The sequence below is a fragment of the Vipera ursinii genome, assembly GCF_947247035.1.
Source record: "Vipera ursinii genome assembly, chromosome: Z".
Classification (NCBI taxonomy): domain Eukaryota; kingdom Metazoa; phylum Chordata; class Lepidosauria; order Squamata; family Viperidae; genus Vipera; species Vipera ursinii.
The window spans coordinates 49,971,670-49,990,782 of record NC_139517.1 but is presented as its reverse complement, the minus strand read 5'-3'; the positions used below and the strand labels follow the sequence as shown (position 1 = coordinate 49,990,782).

At 42.5% G+C, this 19,113-nt stretch overlaps 1 protein-coding gene across 2 annotated transcripts in view; it reads left to right on the top strand.

The window, feature by feature from the left end:
* The first annotated feature begins 425 nt into the window (after window positions 1-425).
* YTHDC1 (YTH N6-methyladenosine RNA binding protein C1) overlaps window positions 426-19,113 on the top strand; it is a 42,928-nt gene continuing 24,240 nt past the window's right edge. For both annotated transcript variants that reach the window (XM_083376940.1, XM_083376939.1), the window contains exons 1-4: window positions 426-667; window positions 11,982-12,083; window positions 12,859-13,190; window positions 13,464-13,857. In XM_083376940.1, coding sequence (XP_083233066.1) covers window positions 640-667; window positions 11,982-12,083; window positions 12,859-13,190; window positions 13,464-13,857 — 856 coding nt within the window. In that variant the 5' untranslated portion in view covers window positions 426-639. The remainder of the gene's footprint in view (window positions 668-11,981; window positions 12,084-12,858; window positions 13,191-13,463; window positions 13,858-19,113) is intronic.

Below are 19,113 nucleotides of genomic sequence, written 5' to 3'. Positions count from 1 at the left end.
AAATGTTTTATTTTAATATATTATAACAATAATATTTATTTACGGACATTAATACCCTTTATCGAAGATTACAAGATATTGCACAAAAACTTATTGAAATATGCATCAATACCCAAGTAAGGGCATCTAATAAAGAATGCAAAGTTTTATACCATGTTACTACAATCACCAGAGGAAATTAGGCCCAACCTATCCTAAAGTGCTTGGCGAAATCTCACTAGGCGGGTTTCACTTCATATCAAGAGGAATTTGCAGGCTTTCAGGGCCTCCATCTGGAAAGGAGCGGGCATCCCTGCGTATAACTCTGCCGCCTCCTTCTCTATGATGCGAACCGCCACTTCCGCCGACGCCGAGACTTGTGACGTATTGCGCCCGTCGCGTGGAGCATTGTGGGAGCGAGAGAATTGTCGCGTAGGAAGTCGGGACGGAGAAGAGGAAGGAGGAGGAGGGAGAAGTGGATTCGGAAAGGAGACTCCATTTTGGCTGGGCAGCCACAGAATATTTTTTTTTCTTGCTGGATCGTTATTGGATCTTTTCTGTCACTTGCTTCCTCGTTCCTCGCCACCAAGTGAGGTTGTCTCTGTGTGTGTGTGTGTGGCAAGCGCTGTGCTTATATCCCAGAGCGGCTGTGAGAAAAGGATGGCGGCCGAGAGCCGGGAAGAAAAAGGTACAGAATGTTTCCCTTTCCCCCTCCTTATCCTCTGTTTCCTCCTGAACCTCATGCTGTCACGGCAGCGGAGCTGCCCATAGGTACATGGGAAGCGCGGTGGGAGGGACGCGCAGTCGGCCTACAACGAGCAATCGTCCTGCCCTGCCCTGCCCTGAGGTAAACCACGCCTTTCCCTCAAGTGTCGATCCAGGGTTTAAGCGTTCACGCTCATTGCTACTTTCCGTCTCCTGGAAGGGTCAAGCCTTAACAGTGATAAAGCTCAGGTCAGGAAACCAGGTCGAAGACTGAAAGGAGTTTGACTTCATTGCATGGGATCCTGCCGGGGCCGAGCACTGATGGATTCGCAAAGAGTTAAACTTTGCCCTTAAAAATATGTAGGGCGTAATTTTCGTGAAGTTCTTTTATTATCGCATTGTTGACTGTTTTGTATTACCTGTCTGCATTTTGGTACTAGCAGTTCATCCTCAAGATGAGTCTGTCCTATTATCCATATATGGAACTGAAGCTGAAACGATAAAGCTGTTATTCGAGGTTGATTTGGAATACAAGATTCTGAGTTTATATTTTGCACAAGCAGCTGCTGTGATATATTAGCTTTCTGATTTCATGTAGAGTTTTTGGTGAAATTTCTAATGTTCATCCCATCTATTAATGTTCAATAACTACGTAGTAGAAAAGAACTTACTGGATCATAGGAAAAGACATCTGTATACTGGGGAGACCTCGCTTGAAGACCAGCTCTGCCCACTGAAGTTCATGAGGTGATTTTTGGAGAATCACACTCTCAACTTGGCCTCTTTCACAAGGTTGTTGTGAGAATAAAGGGACAAGTGCTTAGCATCCTTCCATACAAAGGAGGAGCACAATGCTGGGAAGAGAAGTGGCAGAAAACAGGGCTGCCATTTCCAGAAGGGAGAAGGGAGACATGGGGTGATGCAAGGTGAGAAAGTGGGGATCAGCGATTGCTGCGCGAGGAAAGGAAGGAAGGAGCAATCCATGGCTGTGGAAACCAAGTGATAGTCTGTGGGTGGTGCCGCTGCCATGAGGCAAGGTACTATAGGTGGCAGGGGAGGCCTGGCTGTGGAGCGCAGAGTTGCGTGGGTACAGGGCATGTGAGTCAGTTTCTACCAGAACATATTGCTAGGTGTAAAATCAAGGTATAAAACAGAACTTTTAAAACCCTGTTTATTCATCTTGTAGGACTTTTTCTCACTGAAGTCAATCCAGAAGTCCCCCCCAAAAAAGGTTTATATGTTTAAAGTGACTAAAAGTATTTAGACAGTAAAGACTGGATCAGCCCAATTGTCTTTCTTTCCTATTTTCTACATGAGAGTCATAAAATGTAGCTCCAGTTCTTAGAAATGTAGATACCAGAACTGGCCTGCAATCCATATTCTTTTTCATAGAAAAGGTAGATCATACAAGAGTCTTCTCATTTTTAAGTTGTCAGTTCAGTTTGGGAATGTGAGAGAGAACTACTATGATACTGGCAAGTGAGGAGCAGGTCACCTTAGAATACTGTTGAGCTGCAATGGTGGGAAATAAAGATTTAGGGAAGAACCACAAAATAACTTACCACAAATTTCTCTCTTGTATTGACTGTCACTTTACCAACTATGTAAGTACTCCTTTCTCTATAAAAACTGCAATAATCTCCTAGAAGCCACTACTTTTTAAAAAAATTAATCAAATTACATACTTTCAGATAAGTGGCATCCATTTTGTTTCTGATTAGAGCTTTATACATATAGGTAGTCCTTGATTTACGATCACAACTGAGACTAAAATTTCCATTGCTAAGCAAGGCAGTTATTAAGTGAGTTTTGCCCCATTTTTTATCTTTTTTTGCCACAGTTGCAAATCACTGCAGTTGTTAACCATGCAATCATTAAGTATTTTTTACTTTTCCCATTGACTTCACTTGTTGGAAGTTGACTGGCAAATGATCACATCACTCTGGGATATTGTAACCATCATAAATACATGCCAGTTGCCAAGTACCCAAGTTTTGATCATGTGACCATTGGAAGACTGCAATGGTTGTAAGTGTGAAAAGTGTTCATAAGTGCCATTGTAACTTCAAACTATCACTAAACAAATGTTTGTAAGTCAAAGACTGCTTGTACTTTTAAATTCAAAATTTTGCCATATAGTGAATAATTTTTAAATTGATTTATTTTAAAGACTTCCAGTAATTTAGCCTTGAATGTATGCACCCATGGTCAAACCAGTGTTTCATCATAAAATGGAAGAGTTTGTTTTTATTTTGCGCCTGATTAGGTATAATCTTATAGGATTGCCTGCCAGTGTCCATTTACCATGTTTGGATTTTATCTCAAGATAAGATGTTATGTAACACTAGATCCTTCTTGGAAGTTACCGGTGGGTTTGAATTAATTTCTCCGCTTTTGCAGATCATTTCATTCTGGGGTTTTTCTTTAGACAGGTTATTTTCTGTTAACTGTATGGCTTTCTCTTGATACCTAAATGAATTGTTAATGGAGAGTTTTCAATATTAACTATCAAACAATATTAAAGGGTGAAACTAATTTTAAAAAATCATATGAAATAATGGCATAAATAATGATGCTGGATCTCCATGCTTTAATCTACCCCAGGCAATGAATGGCACATCATTTTGACCTATCAAATTCTTAGCAGGAGAAAAATATTACAATTTAGTGTATGTACCTGTCTGTATTAATAATGATTGCAGGTAGATCACATGTTGTATGCAAGAAACCTGCAGATTGAAATACTAATGTCTCCTCATTTATCACCTGGTCTTTAATGAGTGAAGATAGAATTAAAACTTGGTAATAGAATTACCTCCGATAATGAAATCTCCAAGCAAAAGAATATCATTATTGCAAATTATATTCATGAATAGAAATTAGTCAGTTCTCTTTGCCTAGACAAATTTATGGTGCGCTCTCATAGATAGTTGTATGCTCAAAAGATTTCTTTGTTAAGAGGTTATCTAGAATTGATATAAAAATGGAAAGAATTCTCTATCCAGTCATTCCGACTCAAGGGAGCAGTTTCTTAGCAGAAGAAGCCTGTGTTGTTGAAAGAAATTTCCATGGTCATGTGGCCAGCATGACTATATACTGAATGCTGTTACTTTCCAATCCAAGTGGTATCTATTTATCTATTAATATTTGCATTCTTTCAAATTGCCAGGTGAGCAGGAGCTGGGGCAAGTAGCAGGAACTCATTCCATTGCGTGGCACTCTGGTCTCAAACTCAGGCTGTCGTCAGCTTTCCAGCAGACAAGCTCAATGTCTTTAACCACTTTATCAATTAATAAAATATTAACCATACAGCCTGGTAGAAAACAGAGCTTATTAGAGAAGTTTCATCCTACACTTAAACATTATGGTGGATGGCCAATCTTTTCCCCAGGTGATTTAAATTCTAGATATAATCTCAGTGCCCTTCCTTCTTTAAGTTATTAAATGATTCAGTGAAGGCCAGCCAGCAATTATTTTAATTTTAATTTCCTGGAATAATGCTGACTGTAAAGCAAGAAAGAATGATACTTATCTTTCTAGTGGATCTTCTGTCTCTACTATCTCTGCCTATTGTAGGACATTAGCTTCATGAAATCTAAATTAACAGGTTGTGGTAATAGTCGCCTCTTTTTCCTGGGAGGAGGGGGAAGCTTTATCTGGGCGGTTCCAAACAGCGCTTGGCCCCCCACCTGCCTCCTTTGCTCATAGCTCGGCCAGTGCCATGGTGGAAGCCTGGGAAAAGGCAGCCACAGAAGCACTCGACCGAGTTGTACCCATGCGGCCCCTGACCCGTTGCAGATCCCAGTGGGCTCCATGGTTTTCTACGGAGCTCCGGGAGATGAAACGGCAGAGACGGGACCTAGAGAGCTGTTGGAGATCCAGACGATCCGAATCCGACCGATCGCAACTAAGGTCCTTTACGAGGTCTTATCTCGCAGCGCTAAGGAGGGCAAGGTCTAATTACTTTGCTGCCCTTATCGCGTCCGCAGATAATCGCCCGACCGCCCTGTTTAGGGTGACCCGCTCCCTCCTTAATCTAGAGGTGAAGGAGGATCCCTTGCAGGGTTGTGCTGAGGAATTTAGCCAACATCTGCTGGACAAAATCGCTCGGATCCGGACCAGTCTGGATTCCAACTGGGCAGAGTCTGACGATGAGAACATGGACAGTCTTGTTGATGTTATCTGGGAAGAGTTCGATCCTGTGACTCTGGACAAGGTAGAAAGGATCATGAGGAAGCTAAGCTCCACTACATCCTTATTGGACCCGTGCCCCTCCTGGCTGGTTTATTCGGCTCGGGATGGGACACGAGGCTGGATCCATGCAGTGGTAACTGCTTCATTGAAAGAGGGCAGTTTCCCCGCAGCCTTGAAAGAAGCGGTGGTGAGACCCCTCCTCAAAAAGCCTTCCCTGGACCCAGCTGTTTTAAACAACTTTCGCCCGGTCTCCAACCTTTGCTTTCTTGCGAAGGTTGTTGAGAGCGTAGTGGCGCATCAGCTTCCTCTGTTCCTAGAAGATACTGATTATCTAGACCCGTTCCAATCGGGTTTCAGGCCCGGACACAGCACGGAGATGGCATTGGTCGCTCTGATGAATGATCTCTGGCAGGCTCGGGACAGGGGTCATTCCTCTGTCCTGGTCCTATTAGACCTCTCTGCGGCTTTTGATACCATCGACCATGGTATCTTACTTCGGCGTCTCAGGAGATTGGGAGTGGGAGGCACTGTTCTTCAGTGGTTCTCCTCCTACCTTCTGGAACGTTCACAGTGGGTGTTGGTGGGTGACCAGAGATCGACCCCGAGGCCTCTCATTTATGGAGTTCCTCAGGGGTCGGTCCTCTCACCTCTCCTGTTTAACATCTATATGAAGCCGCTAGGTGAGATCATCTGTGGTTTTGGAGTGGGTTATCATCAGTATGCTGATGACACCCAGCTTTTCATCTCGACCCCAAACCACATCAGTGATGCCCTTGATGTGATGTCCCGTTGCCTGGAAGCGGTCCGGGAATGGATGGGGAGGAACAGGCTTCAACTCAACCCGGACAAGACTGAATGGCTGTACATACTGGCATGTCAGGATACTCAGAGTATTCCATCCCTTCATATTGGGGGCGAGTTACTGCCCCCCGTAGATAGGGCTCGCAACCTGGGTGTCCTCCTAGATTCACAGATCTCCTTAGAAGATCACATAGGAGCTGTGACTAGGGGGGCTTTCACTCAGGTTCGTCTGGTGCGCCAGCTATGACCCTATCTGGACATGGATTCCTTACGTACAGTCACCCATGCACTTGTGACCTCTCGTCTTGACTACTGCAACGCTCTTTACATGGGGCTGCCCTTGAGAATCACTCGGAAGCTTCAGCTGGTACAGAGTGCAGCTGCACGGACGCTTTTGGGGGCTCCCCGATACTCCCATATTACACCTCTGCTTCGTGAGCTGCACTGGCTTCCAGTTGCCTTCCGGGTGAAATTCAAGGTGCTAGTGATGACATACAAAGCCCTACATGGCATGGGTCCGGATTACCTACGGGAGCACCTACTGCCAGCGTCAACACCCCTCCGTCCTGTGCGCTCCCACAGAGAGGGCCTCCTCAGGGTGCCACCGGTCAGAGAATGCCGGCTGGTGACCCCCAGGGGGAGAGCATTCTCGGTGGGTGCGCCAATCCTCTGGAACCGCTTACCAGCCGAAATCCGGATGGCCCCCGACCTTTGCACCTTTCGGCGAGATTTAAAAACCTATCTATTCCAGCAAGCCGGCCTGGCCTGATAGATTTGGGGTTTTATTTGTAGATCTGGGGTTTTATTTGTTTTATTGTTGGTTTATTGTATACTTACTTTGCTCTGTACACCGCCCTGAGTCCTCCAGGAGAAGGGCGGTATATAAAACGAATAAATAAATAAATAAAAGCCAATAGAAGTTTCTATTTGTCCTGCTCTTAAAATAGAAAGATAGTGATTCATCAAAGTAAAAATATGGCCATTGTATATAAACCTCCAAATCTTGTCAGTGATCAAATTAAGGTAAAGGATTTATTCAGTAAAATCCAGGTTATTAAAGATCCAGGTTTAATTTCTGTACAACCTCTGTTTTTGCAATCTGTGCCAGATGTAAGTTTAACAGAAGCAATACTGTTGTTCATTAGAGATTATGTTCTGTTTACATATTTGAGTGATTGCTGATTACTGATATTCCGAATTAACATTAGTATTACAGGAACAAAAACAAAGAAAGTATGCCAAAGCTCAACAAATCAATCCTCTTCAACAAACCATACTTAGATTTTTTCAATATTTTTTAAGCTCAACACGGGAGGATATTTGAAGGTGCACAGATACATCCAGACTTTAACAAGCCATCCAAAACAACACTGTAGTAGTAATCTTCATATTTATACAGCCTTAACGGCTTCAGCAGGACTTGCATATGAGGCATACCTTTAATATTACCTACCTGCAAAATAAAGTATAGCATAAGGTATTAGTCTACTTCAAGGGTGTCAAACTCACAATGTCACGTGACTTGTCGCAACGTATCGCAACTTTTTTTCCATTGCCGGCAATGGGGTGGGCACGGTTTCAGCATGACGCATCCGGCCCAAGGGCCAGCAGTTTGACACCCCTGGTCTACTTGATGAACTGATAGTTCTTTTTTTAAAAAACAAACAGTAACTAGCAGTAATAACTTACCAGACATGTGTACAGCTGGAAACATTCTGTTTTATTGCGCCATGTACCTCACTGTTCTTTTCCTTTCAACAATATCTCACATCATCTCATCCAATCAAACCAATAGAAGATGAGATATGACTGCTCTCTGCTTCTCTACCAGCTAGGGTGGACAGAGCTTGAAAACAACCCAGTCACAAGCCACAAAATAGCAGCTTAGTTGCAGTCCTCAGAACAGTCAGAGCATTCAATATGATTGTCTTTGAAACAACCAGATTTTGTTTCACTTCAAAACAAAAATTATTGAACCACAGGTATTTGGTTTCATTGAAAATATTTAAGATCAGAGAGTTCATGATCAAAATATTTCATAATAATAGTCCAAACTGCTTGGTTCCTCACATATACTATACTGGTACATTATGATGTCCTAGCTTCTTGGGAAAAGCTTGATTCACATGAAGCCAATACCAGCTAAAGCAGGGGTCCCCAATCCCTGGTCCATGGACCAGTACTGGGCCACGGCATGCCAGCAACCGGTCCACACAAGGAAAGCCCCATCCACAGGATGCAGGCAGCACACAAAACCACGGCCCCTCCAGTCCACAGAAAAACCTCTCTCCATGGTCCCTGGTGCCCAAAAGTTTGGGGACCTCTGAAATAAAGAACTGGCAGTTGTAATTTCACATATTTTTGTATATAATAATAATAATAATAATAATAATAATAATAATAATAATAATAATAATAATAATAATAATAATAATAATAATAAATAATAATAAGATTATTGCTAATAATGATAAAGGGATTCCTCTAAATTACCTAAAAGGTAATAGTTCTTTTTCCAAACTAAGGACCATCCTTTACTTTTTGAGTGATCCACCCCAAAACAGAAAGTGTCGAGAAAAACATATTTGCATTTATTTAAATAATCATATTGATTACTTACCTTAACTTCGCCCTACAATTTTATGGTTACCTTTCGCTATGATCTGGGTGGGCATAGATTATGTTTTTTTTTTTAAGCATTCATATCAGTGACAATTACCTGGATAAGTTCCTGAAGTTTTCTTTACAAGATTTTGGTCCTGGTTTGCCATAAATAATTGTCAGCTATTAATACAGAAACTTATTAAATCAGTTCAGTGATGAAAATGGCAGAATTTTCCTACTTTTAAAAAATTCAGTTTCTTGCAAATCAGATTTTTTTTACCACTAAACGAGTTACTGGTGACTAAATGAGACCTTGGTGACTAAATTGACTCAGCCTTCCATCCTTCTGAGGTAGGTAAAATGAGGACCCAGATTGTTGGGGGCAATTAAGCTGACTTTGTAATAATGCCGCATGGGGTGTGTGTGTGAAAGCCCTAATAAGCAGGCATATACATAGAATGAAGGCTACTGCTAAGCTTGTAAGCCGCCCTGAGTCTTCGGAGAAGGGCGGGATATAAATGGAATTAAAATAAAATAAATAAATAAATAAATAAATTCTCTCTCTCTCTCTCTCTCTCTCACACACACACACACACACACACACACACACACTCTTATACTTTAAACTTTTAAACAAGATGCTGATACAAAAAATGAGAGTGAAGAAAGCAAAAAAATGGAAATAAGGAAAAATGTAAGAGAAGGGAAAAAATTAAAGTAAAATTTAAACAAGTAGCTTCTTATATTCTTTATAACAATTATAAAATACCTATTTTGACTTACAACATATTGCTTTTTCTATAATCTATCCTGTCTAATCATCAAAATCATAAATGGCAAGTTCATTTTTCTCATTTGTACACAAAAATTCCATAAAAGGCTTCCAGACAGCAGCAAATGTAGATAATTTATTTCAGCAAAATGTGTCATCTTCACCAAGCATTCTCCAAAATGGGTAGTATTGAATCTTTCCTTTCTACCTGCAAGAGTCTCATTGTTGCAATCATATACTGAAATAACCATCCCTGTTTATTCATTAATCCTAAACAGAAAAGTTTTAGCTTCCTTGGAATATTGATCTTTAAAATCTTCTGCATTAAAATATACTATTTGGATCCATTTTTAAAGTTTTTATACATATCCACCAGCATGAAAAAAAGACATCCCTTCATGTTGTTCACATTTCCAACATTAAGTGGCTTTACACATTCCAGATAATTTAGCTGGTGCCATGTGCAAACTACATCAGTTCTGTTTGAGATCATAATCCAATGTAAATTTCAGCATTTTTAACCACATTGATTTGCCTAGTATTATAACCAAAATTCTTGCCCCACTCATATATTATTTAATGTTTTTCCTTTGTTTCAAATTTCAACAAAAGTTTACATATGTTAGTAAATACATGTTCAAATACATGTTCTGACTTATTTTGCTCCATACCATAAATATATAAATTTATTTCTTTTAAATATCTGAGATAACTAAATGGGTGAACCATTCACAACTATATCTTATTGCTATTAATTGTTCTCTCGATTTGATTTCAACTTCCCCTTGATAATTTTACAGTAGATCGTGGTATGTCAACTATTTGTCTTTATTTACCATTTCTCTTCTATAATATATTTCTTGAGCTGAGATGCACAAAGGTGTTTTATGGCAAATTTTTACATTCTTCTCAGGCTATTTGGTGTCATATACTGTATGGTCTGCCAATACTAAGTTAAATCTTAATTATAATGAAGTTATTTTGCAAATAATTTTTTGGAATTTGGAGAACAAATAGTCTTTTCTTCAATTTCTTAACAAAGTGTATAGCAATTGAAAAATATTTTGTTGATAATTTTTAATGGAGATATTTTAAGAACTCACATATAAGCTATCTATATACAGATAGTCTTTTACTTATGACAGTTGAACCCAAAATTTCTGTTGCTAAGTGAGACTGCTATTAAGTGAGTTTTATCCCATTTTATGACCTTTCTTGCCACAGTTGTTAAGTGAATCCATCTTCCCCATTGATTTTGCTTGTCAGAAGGTCACAAAAGGTGTTCACAAGACTCCAGGACACTGCAACTGTTGTAAATATGAGTCAGTTGCCAAGTGTCTGAATTTTAACCACATAACCATGGGGATGCTGTAATGGTTGTAAGTCTGAGAAATGGTCATAGGTAACTTTTTTTCATTGCTGTTGTAGCTTTGAACAGTCTCTAAATGAACTGTTGAAAGTCAAAGTCAAGGACTACCTGTACTTAAACTTCCATTGTCATAACCTTTCACTGGGTAAAACTGCCTCATAGAGCAACAATTTTTGAACTAAGTTTACCTCAGATGGACTAACTTACAGTGTGTGTCCAAAATTCAGTGCTACAGATTACCTCTCGACTAGTTCAAAAATTGTTAGTCTATGCTCTTATTTATCTTTGTCCTGATGACAGACCGACCATAAATTAAAACTGAATAGCTTAAAAAGAATGCTGAAAATTATTCCCAAACATATTGGGAGAATGATAGGTGTTTTGGCATTTGGTCTCTGTATTCCACACACAGAGAATTTGAAATGAAACACACAAGTGAATGAAATGAAAACTGTCAGCTGTAATTCAAGGGCTTTGACAAAAGTGCGGCATTCACCATTGAGAAATTACAGCCATTCTAATATATCCACACCCATATATGATGGGACAAATGGCTGACAAGCAGTTCATGTCCAGGGGTGGCCTCCCTCATTAGTCCATGACAAATCAAGCAGTCAACCGATATGAATGAACCTGATTATATATGCAGTTAGTCTTGACTTACAACCATAACTGAACATGAAATTCCATAACTGAACATGCAATTGTGGTCATAAGTCATTGCAGTTAAGCAGATCACTACATGACTGTTTTTATAACCTTTTTTGCTGCAGTCATTATCCATTTCAAATCCATTTCATCCAGTGTGTAGTTTTTGTTGGAAATCAGAAGTAAACACTGGAAAATGAAAAAAAAAACATTCAGAAATCATAATCAGTTGATCACAGGATGGTGCAAATGGCCATAAAGGTGAGGCAGTTGTCAAGTGGCCAGAATACGATTATGTGGAGTGGGTAGGGTATACAGCTGTCAGAACTTTGAAATAGGGTGTAAGGGGGCTTGTCATAACTTTGAACAGTTGCTAAGCGACAGTCATTAAGCAAAGACTACCTGAAGCATATGTAATACAAAGAAGCAATTGATATTAATAATATTAACGGACTAGGAATTTCTTTCTAGAATAGTTGAAATTATTTCGCAATTACTCTTTAAGAGCATTCATCAGATCCTATATCCTTGTGGCAAAAGTAGGTTGAATTCCTTTGCTTGGCATAGTAGGAAGTTATTCATTGCCATACCTGACAGCTAAATATTGTCAGTGAGATCAGCAAGTACAGGGAAATACACTCTATCCTTGGAAGAATAATGACACAAAGTTTTATTTTCTTATATTACCTCCTGTTTTTATTCAACATATTTATTTAAAGAAAGAACTTAGTACTTAGTTTCCACTTTGATTCTAGATAACCTTGAATAGGGAAGGAATGGTACTAATATAAATCTCTGGGATTTTGGCTTGCAGTACCTTTTCATTCAGTTTTTTTTAATATAATCATTTCTAAATAACGTTTGCTGTTTAATAATAATCATTTCTAAACGTTTGCTGTTTCTTCATAGATGGTGAATTAAATGTTCTTGATGATATCTTAACTGATGCACCAGATCATGACGATGAATTGTATAACCCTGATAGTGAACAAGATAAAAATGACAAAAAAGGTATGCTACTTTACAACTTGGTTTTATCTCCAGAGATCTGAGTAACTGGATTTTGGAGCCGGATTAGATATGACACCTATTGGAAAATTTACCATTGTATAAAAAGGCCTTACAAGTGGCCTCTTGGCAAGCTTGAAAACGTTTCTCAATATGCAGGAAGTCTTGCTTATTCTTGCTGAACATTCTGCTTTTCTTTTCTTCATTTCCTGAAAGTAATTTGTGTAGCAAATTCTCTGTGAAGTATTTTCTCTCCCCATCACTCCTGGCTTTTCAAACATTGCTCGATCTATAGTATTTAGTGTATGTTATCTCAATCCTCCAGTCCTCTTTCTTCATACCTTTAACAGGGTGAAACCGTTATTCAGACTTCTTATGCAAAATAGTACATAAACTAATACTACTTCTTGTAAGTAATTACTGTTGCTTTGTAAACAAATATAGCTAATAATTTGAAGTCTTTGAAGGCAGGTATATAGGAAATGTTCGCCTGATAATGAAATGGGAAAAAAGAAAATTTTATTTTAGATGATTTCCTGTATTTTTCATCTTTATTCAGTAATTTTCAAATTAATACCTTAGCTCCCCAAGCTTTAATCCTAGAATTTCTTATCAACTGGCTAAAAGTTAATAGTTGCAGAATTACTGATATCAGAAATTTAGATTAAATGTTTCTTTATGCTTTGACCTATGCTAAATAAGAAAATGTTGTTTTTTTGAAAATGTTTGCAACACATTTTTTAGCATTTAGGTAAGTAATAACTTTTATTTTTTTAAGGATCCAAAAGGAAAAGTGAACGGATGGAAGCAGCTGAAATTAAAAAACAAAAACCATCTGTACATTCCTCAAGGCAGATCTTACCCAAGCCTCCAAGCTCTTCTGTTAGCAATAACAAAAGAATTGTGAGCACAAAAGGAAAGCCTGTATTAGAATACAAGAGTGAGGACTATCGAAGGTCTGACAGAAGTAAGCGTCCAGAAAGTGATAGAAAGTTGCGAATGACAAGCAGCACCTCCAGAGATCCATATAAGGGACAGCCTGAAAAGGGATGTATGAGGAAAAGGGAAATTGACAGAAGAGCTAAGTCCTCCACTCCAGATGCTTCTGCAGTAAGTAATGGATTGTTAATCTCTCTGTACTTAAATAGATAGGATCTTTTCTCCAGTAGCGTGTTGCTTTATATTATTAGTTTCAGCATTTCACTTCCTAGCTTATTTGGCTTTTAATTTTTAATTTATTCTATCCTAGGTTTAAATAGAAATTTATTTTTTAACCTGAATGAATAATACATTGCAGTTATATAAAATGAGGGTTTAAAGCAAGCATTTAGAGTTTTATCTTAAAATAATTGGTCTTGATTGCTGATTGTTTTCTATAAACAGAGACTAAGGCATGATATGGAGAGACGACCAAGCAGGTCAAGCCATTCTTCAAAAGAAGAAGTAAATTCTGAGGAATATGGTTCAGACCGTGAAACAGGTAGTAGTGGTTCCTCTGATGCAGGAAATACTGAAAATGAAGAAGAGGAGGAGGAGGAGGAAGGAATGGAGGAGGAAGAAGAAGAAGAAGAGGAAGAAGAGGAAGAAGATGATGGAGAGGAAGAGGAGGAAGTAGAAGAAGATGGAGATGATGAGGAAGAAGAGTATGATCAAGATGAAAGAGATCAGAAGGAAGGAAATGATTATGATACGCGAAGTGAAGCTAGTGACTCTGATTCTGAATCTGCATCCTTTACTGATGGGTCAGTCAGAACTGGTTCAGGCTCTGAGATATCAGGTATGAAATGCTCTTATCTCTTTCTGTCCCATGTCAGTGTTCAATAGTTTGAGCTAAAAATACTAGCTTTATTATGAATAGTAGGGACAGAAAAACATGGATAACAGAATCACAGATTTCATCAGTTTCCATCTTAGAGGCCAGAGTCTGTGAAGAAGTGAAGCATAAAACACAAGGTTCTGCTGGTGCAGTTACTTATTTTGCCCATAATTCTACCTTTTTAAGAATTTCTATTAACAAGGAAAATTCTTCAAATCAGAATGTAGTCTATATTTTGAATACTGTAACAGACAAAATGAGCTAAGACTTAAATCTACATTTTCCACCAGTAAATAGATTAGTATAGATTTCAGTGAGAATAAAGATAAAGCAAATAGTTCAAGATAACCTGGGGGTGGGTCTGGCCCTAAATCAGGTCTGTATAGTCTTGGAACACTTTGTCGAGGTCATCAGAACTACTTCCAGTTTGGAGGATTTACTTCCAGAAGCCACTGGATTTGGTACATTTTGAGGGAAAAATAGCATGGTCCCAAGGAGAACAGAGCATTAAGTATTATCTTGGACATCTAGTCCTGAATCAGTAAGATTTGGTCACTCTATTGGCCATACATTTAATAGTTAATGATCACTAATTCAGCAAATTGTGTTTGAAATTATTGTGGTGCTGAATAATAGTATGACTGGTCCCCAAAGTTCTGGCTGTCTCAGCTAATTCGGCAACCTTCATATCTCCCCAATCCAGCAGCAACCAACTCTGTGCTCATACCATATCTTGCTGGCCATGCCCGAACCCTGCCCCATCCAGCAGCAGCTATGTACTTGCTTGCAAGCCATCTGGAACTTGCAATTTCCTACCAGATTCTGCACTGATTTTGCATTTTGGAAGCTGGCAGGAAGTTACGAGGAAGTCCTTGCTTAACAACCCGTGATCCTCACTTAATGATAGCAGTGGGGACTACCAGGATTCCTGTTACAAAGCAGGGCAGTCAAATGACATTGCACTTTACCACTGCATTGCTAGCAATGGAACTTAAACCTACATTTTCTACCAGTAAAAGGACTAGTAAACAGACTAGTAAAGATATAGCAAATAGCAAAGATCTAGCTATTTAAAATTGTTAACCATCTGTAAAGCAAATAAATTTTGAATAGTTACAATCATTAAGCGAGTACTCCTAGATACTTTCTTCTGTTACATGCATTTAGCCCTTCCTATTTATATATACTATGATTGGAATACCGTATTTTCCGGCGTATAAGACGACTGGGCGTATAAGACGACCCCCTACTTTTCCTGTTAAATTATAGGGTTTGGGCTATACTCGCCATATAAGACTACCCCACTGCATACAAAGTCTGCTTGGATTGGGTGGGTCAGCCCTCTCTCCCTGCCTGCCTGCCCAGCTCTCCCTGTCTCCAAGACGCAATTTTTTTTTAAAAAAAATCCCATTTATATCCTGCCCTTCTCCGAAGACTCAGGGCAGCTTACAATTTAAAGCACAAATAAATGTGCTTAGCAATGTACAAAGTACACTTCCGGCATCCAGAGCCTGCCTGCGTTTCTTTAACCGCCACATGCTTCCGACTCGACAACTTCAGCGTTGTAAACCTTGCTGCTGTTAGTATCCTGGGTGACTCTTCTCCAAACCCCCTCTACCCCAACCCGGGTGAAAACACTAACGTGCTCCCAGTGTGTGCCTATCCCTCTCCAACCAACTGCCCCCCCATCCGTATCTGGCTCCAGCAGGCTCGTCCACACGTCCCAGGGCCGCCGTCCAGCAGTCCCCGGCTCCGGTCCATCTGACACCGACGGAAAACAGCCGGCCCTTGTCTCCAGCGCGCAGGCTATAGCATGCAGTCCCGGCACAGGTCCGTCGGCAGGCAAGGGAACAGCTAGCATGTTTTGTAGATTTAGATTTTAGATTTATTGAGATTTTTATACCGCCCTTCTCCCAAAGGGACTCAGGGCGGTTCACAGGGCATAAATATGAACACCAATACAAACATTAAAAAATAATTAAATTAATGCCCAAGTTAAAACCAGAATAATAAAACAAGCCAATAAAAAACCCAAGTACCCCCATCAGGCCAGACCCGCTAGTTCAAATAAATGGGTCTTCAACCCGCGACGGAAGGATCGGAGGTCTGATGCCATCCGGAGCTCGACCGGCAGTTGGTTCCATAACGCCGGAGCACCCACAGAGAAGGCCCTCCCCCTGGGGGCCGCCAGTCGACATTCCTTGACAGGAGGCACCCTGAGGAGGCCCTCTCTGTGGGTGCGCACAGGGCGGAGGGGAGTCGACGCCGGCAGCAGGTGGTCCTCGAGGTATCGCGGACCCATGCCATGTAGGGACTTAAAGACCATAACCAAAACCTTGAACCTTACCCGGAAGACAACTGGCAACCAATGCAGCTCACGGAGCAAAGGTGTAACATGGGAGTACCGGGAAACTCCCAAGACAACTCTCGCGGCCGCATTCTGTACCAGTTGGAGCCTCCGAGTAGTCTTCAAGGGAAGTCCCATGTAGAGAGCGTTACAGTAGTCTAGGCGAGAGGTCACGAGCGCATGAGTGACCGTACACAAGGCCTCCCGGTCCAGATAGGGCCGCAACTGGCGCACCAGGCGAACCTGGGCAAAAGCCCCCCTAGTCACGGCCACTATGTGATCCTCCAAAGTGAGTCGTGAATCTAGGAGGACCCCCCAAGTTGCGAGCCCTATCCACAGGGGGTAAAAGCTCACCCCCCATAGAAAGAGGTGGAACATCCCAGGTGTCTCGGGAAGCCGGAATGTACAGCCACTCAGTCTTGTCAGGGTTGAGTTGAAGTCTGTTCCTCCCCATCCAGACCCGAACCGCCTCCAGGCAACGGGACATCACAGCGAGGGCATCACTGGGGTGGTTTGGGGTCGAAATAAAAAGTTGGGTATCATCAGCATATTGATGATACCCAACTCCAAAACCACGAATGATCTCACCCAGCGGTTTCATATAGATGTTGAACAGGAGAGGCGAGAGGACCGACCCCTGAGGAACTCCACAAGCGAGAGTCCTAGGGGTCGACCTCTGCCCCCCTGCCAACACCGACTGCGAGCGTCCCAGGAGATAGGAGGAGAACCACTGAAAAACCGTGCCTCCCACTCCCAATCCCCTGAGACGCTGCAGCAAGATACCATGGTCGATGGTATCCAAAGCCGCCGAGAGGTCTAATAGGACTAGGACAGAGGAATACCCCCTATCCCGAGCCCTCCAGAGATCATTCACCAGAGCGACCAATGCCGTCTCCGTGCTGTGCCCGGGCCTGAAACCTGATTGGTAAGGGTCCAGATAATCCGCTTCATCCAGGACTAGAGGGAGCTGATGCGCCACCACACTCTCAACAACCTTCGCAAGAAAGCGAAGGTTGGAGACTGGACGGAAGTTGTTCAATACAGCTGGGTCCAAGGCAGGCTTCTTGAGGAGAGGTCTCACCACCGCCTCCTTCAAGACGGTGGGGAAATAACCCTCACTCAAAGAAGCAGATATAACCGCCTGGAGCCAGCCTCGTGTCCTCTCCCTAGCTGCGTAAACCAGCCAAGAAGGGCACGGGTCCAATAAGCATGTGGTGGAACTCAGCTTCCCCATAATCCTGTCCACTTCATCAGGGGTCACAGAATCAAACTCCTCCCAGATAACATTGACAAGACCGCCCGTGTCCTGATCGTCAGACTCTGCCCAGCTGGAGTCCAAACCGGTCCGAATCCGAGCGATTTTATCCGACAGATGTTGACCAAACTCCTCGGCACGACCCTGCAAGGGATCCTCCCTCACCTCCTGATTAAGAAGGGAGCGAGTCACCCTAAACAAGGCGGCCGGGCGATTGTCTGCGGACGCGATGAGGGTGGAGAAGTAATTACACCTCGCCTCCCTCATCGCAGCGAGATAAGACCTAATGTAGGTTCTTAACCGCAATCGGTCGGGTTCAGATCGGCTGGACCTCCAGCAGCTCTCTAGGCCCCGTTTCCGACGCTTCATCTCCCGGAGCTCCGCGGAGAACCATGGAGCTCGCTGGGATCTGCGCCGGGTCAGGGGCCGCAAGGGTACAACCCGGTCGAGTGCCTCAGTGGCTGCCCTTTCCCAGGCTTCCACTAAGGCATCCGCCGAGCTGTGAGCAATGGAGGCAGGTGGAGACCCCAGCGCCGCTTGGAATCTCTCAGGATCCATTAGGCGTCTGGGGCGGTACCATCTAATTGGCTCCGTACCTCCACGGCGAGGGGTGGCAAAATGGAAGACCAGCCGCAGGAGGTGATGATCGGTCCATGACAGGGGCATAATAAATGGAAAGCCCCCACCAAGATCATCCAACCACCGTCCAGATAAGAAAATCAGGTCAAGGGTGTGGCCTCCCTCATGAGTTGGCTCAGAAATTACCTGCGTCAGGTCCATGGCCGTCATGGAAGCCATGAACTCCCGAGCAAGCTCAGATGAACCTCCCAGGGATGGTAGGTTGACGTCTCCCAAAACTATAAGTTTGGGGAACTCAACCACCAACCCTGAGAGGACATCGAGCAGCTCGGGCAGGGCTGCCGCTACGCGACTAGGCGAAATGTACACGAGCAGCAAGCCCAACTGCGCCCCAGAGCCAAATCTCATAAAGAGAGACTCACACCCGACTATCTGAGGAACGGTGGTCTCCCGCGGACATAAGGTCTCCCTAACGATCACCGCCACACCCCCACCCCTACCCTGAGCTCGAGGCTGGTGTAGCACCCGGAAGCCTGGTGGGCAAAGATCAACCAAAGGGACCCCACCCTCTGGGCCCAACCAAGTCTCCGTGATGCAAGCCAGGTCCAGGCTCCCTGTACGGCAAGGCAGACTGGGCTGTCCTGAGTGCCTGCGGGGTCCTCAGCAAAGTCCTGCGATGCAGGCGCGTGCAAACGCCATGAAGCAGCTGGTCGTTGAGTTTGCAGAGCCAGGAACCGACGATCAGCTGATAGTTGGGCTTGCTGATTACAGTCGACCTCCTCCCTTGTTTGTCGGAGCGGCGGGTCATGGAGCAAGCAGTGGGGAGGGGGGTGAGTAGGTGAAGCAGGGCTTGTTTTTGGAATGAGACCCCCTGTGTAGTGTTGGGCCCGCAGGGCTCGACAACACAGCAATTTTGTGATTCTCTCCCCCTTCCTCCCCCCCATCAATGAGCTGCTGAGGTTGCCTGCATGTGTGTATGTGTGGAGGGGTGTTGCCTCTGGTTTTTCCTGTAACATCGGACAATAAAACTGCCTCT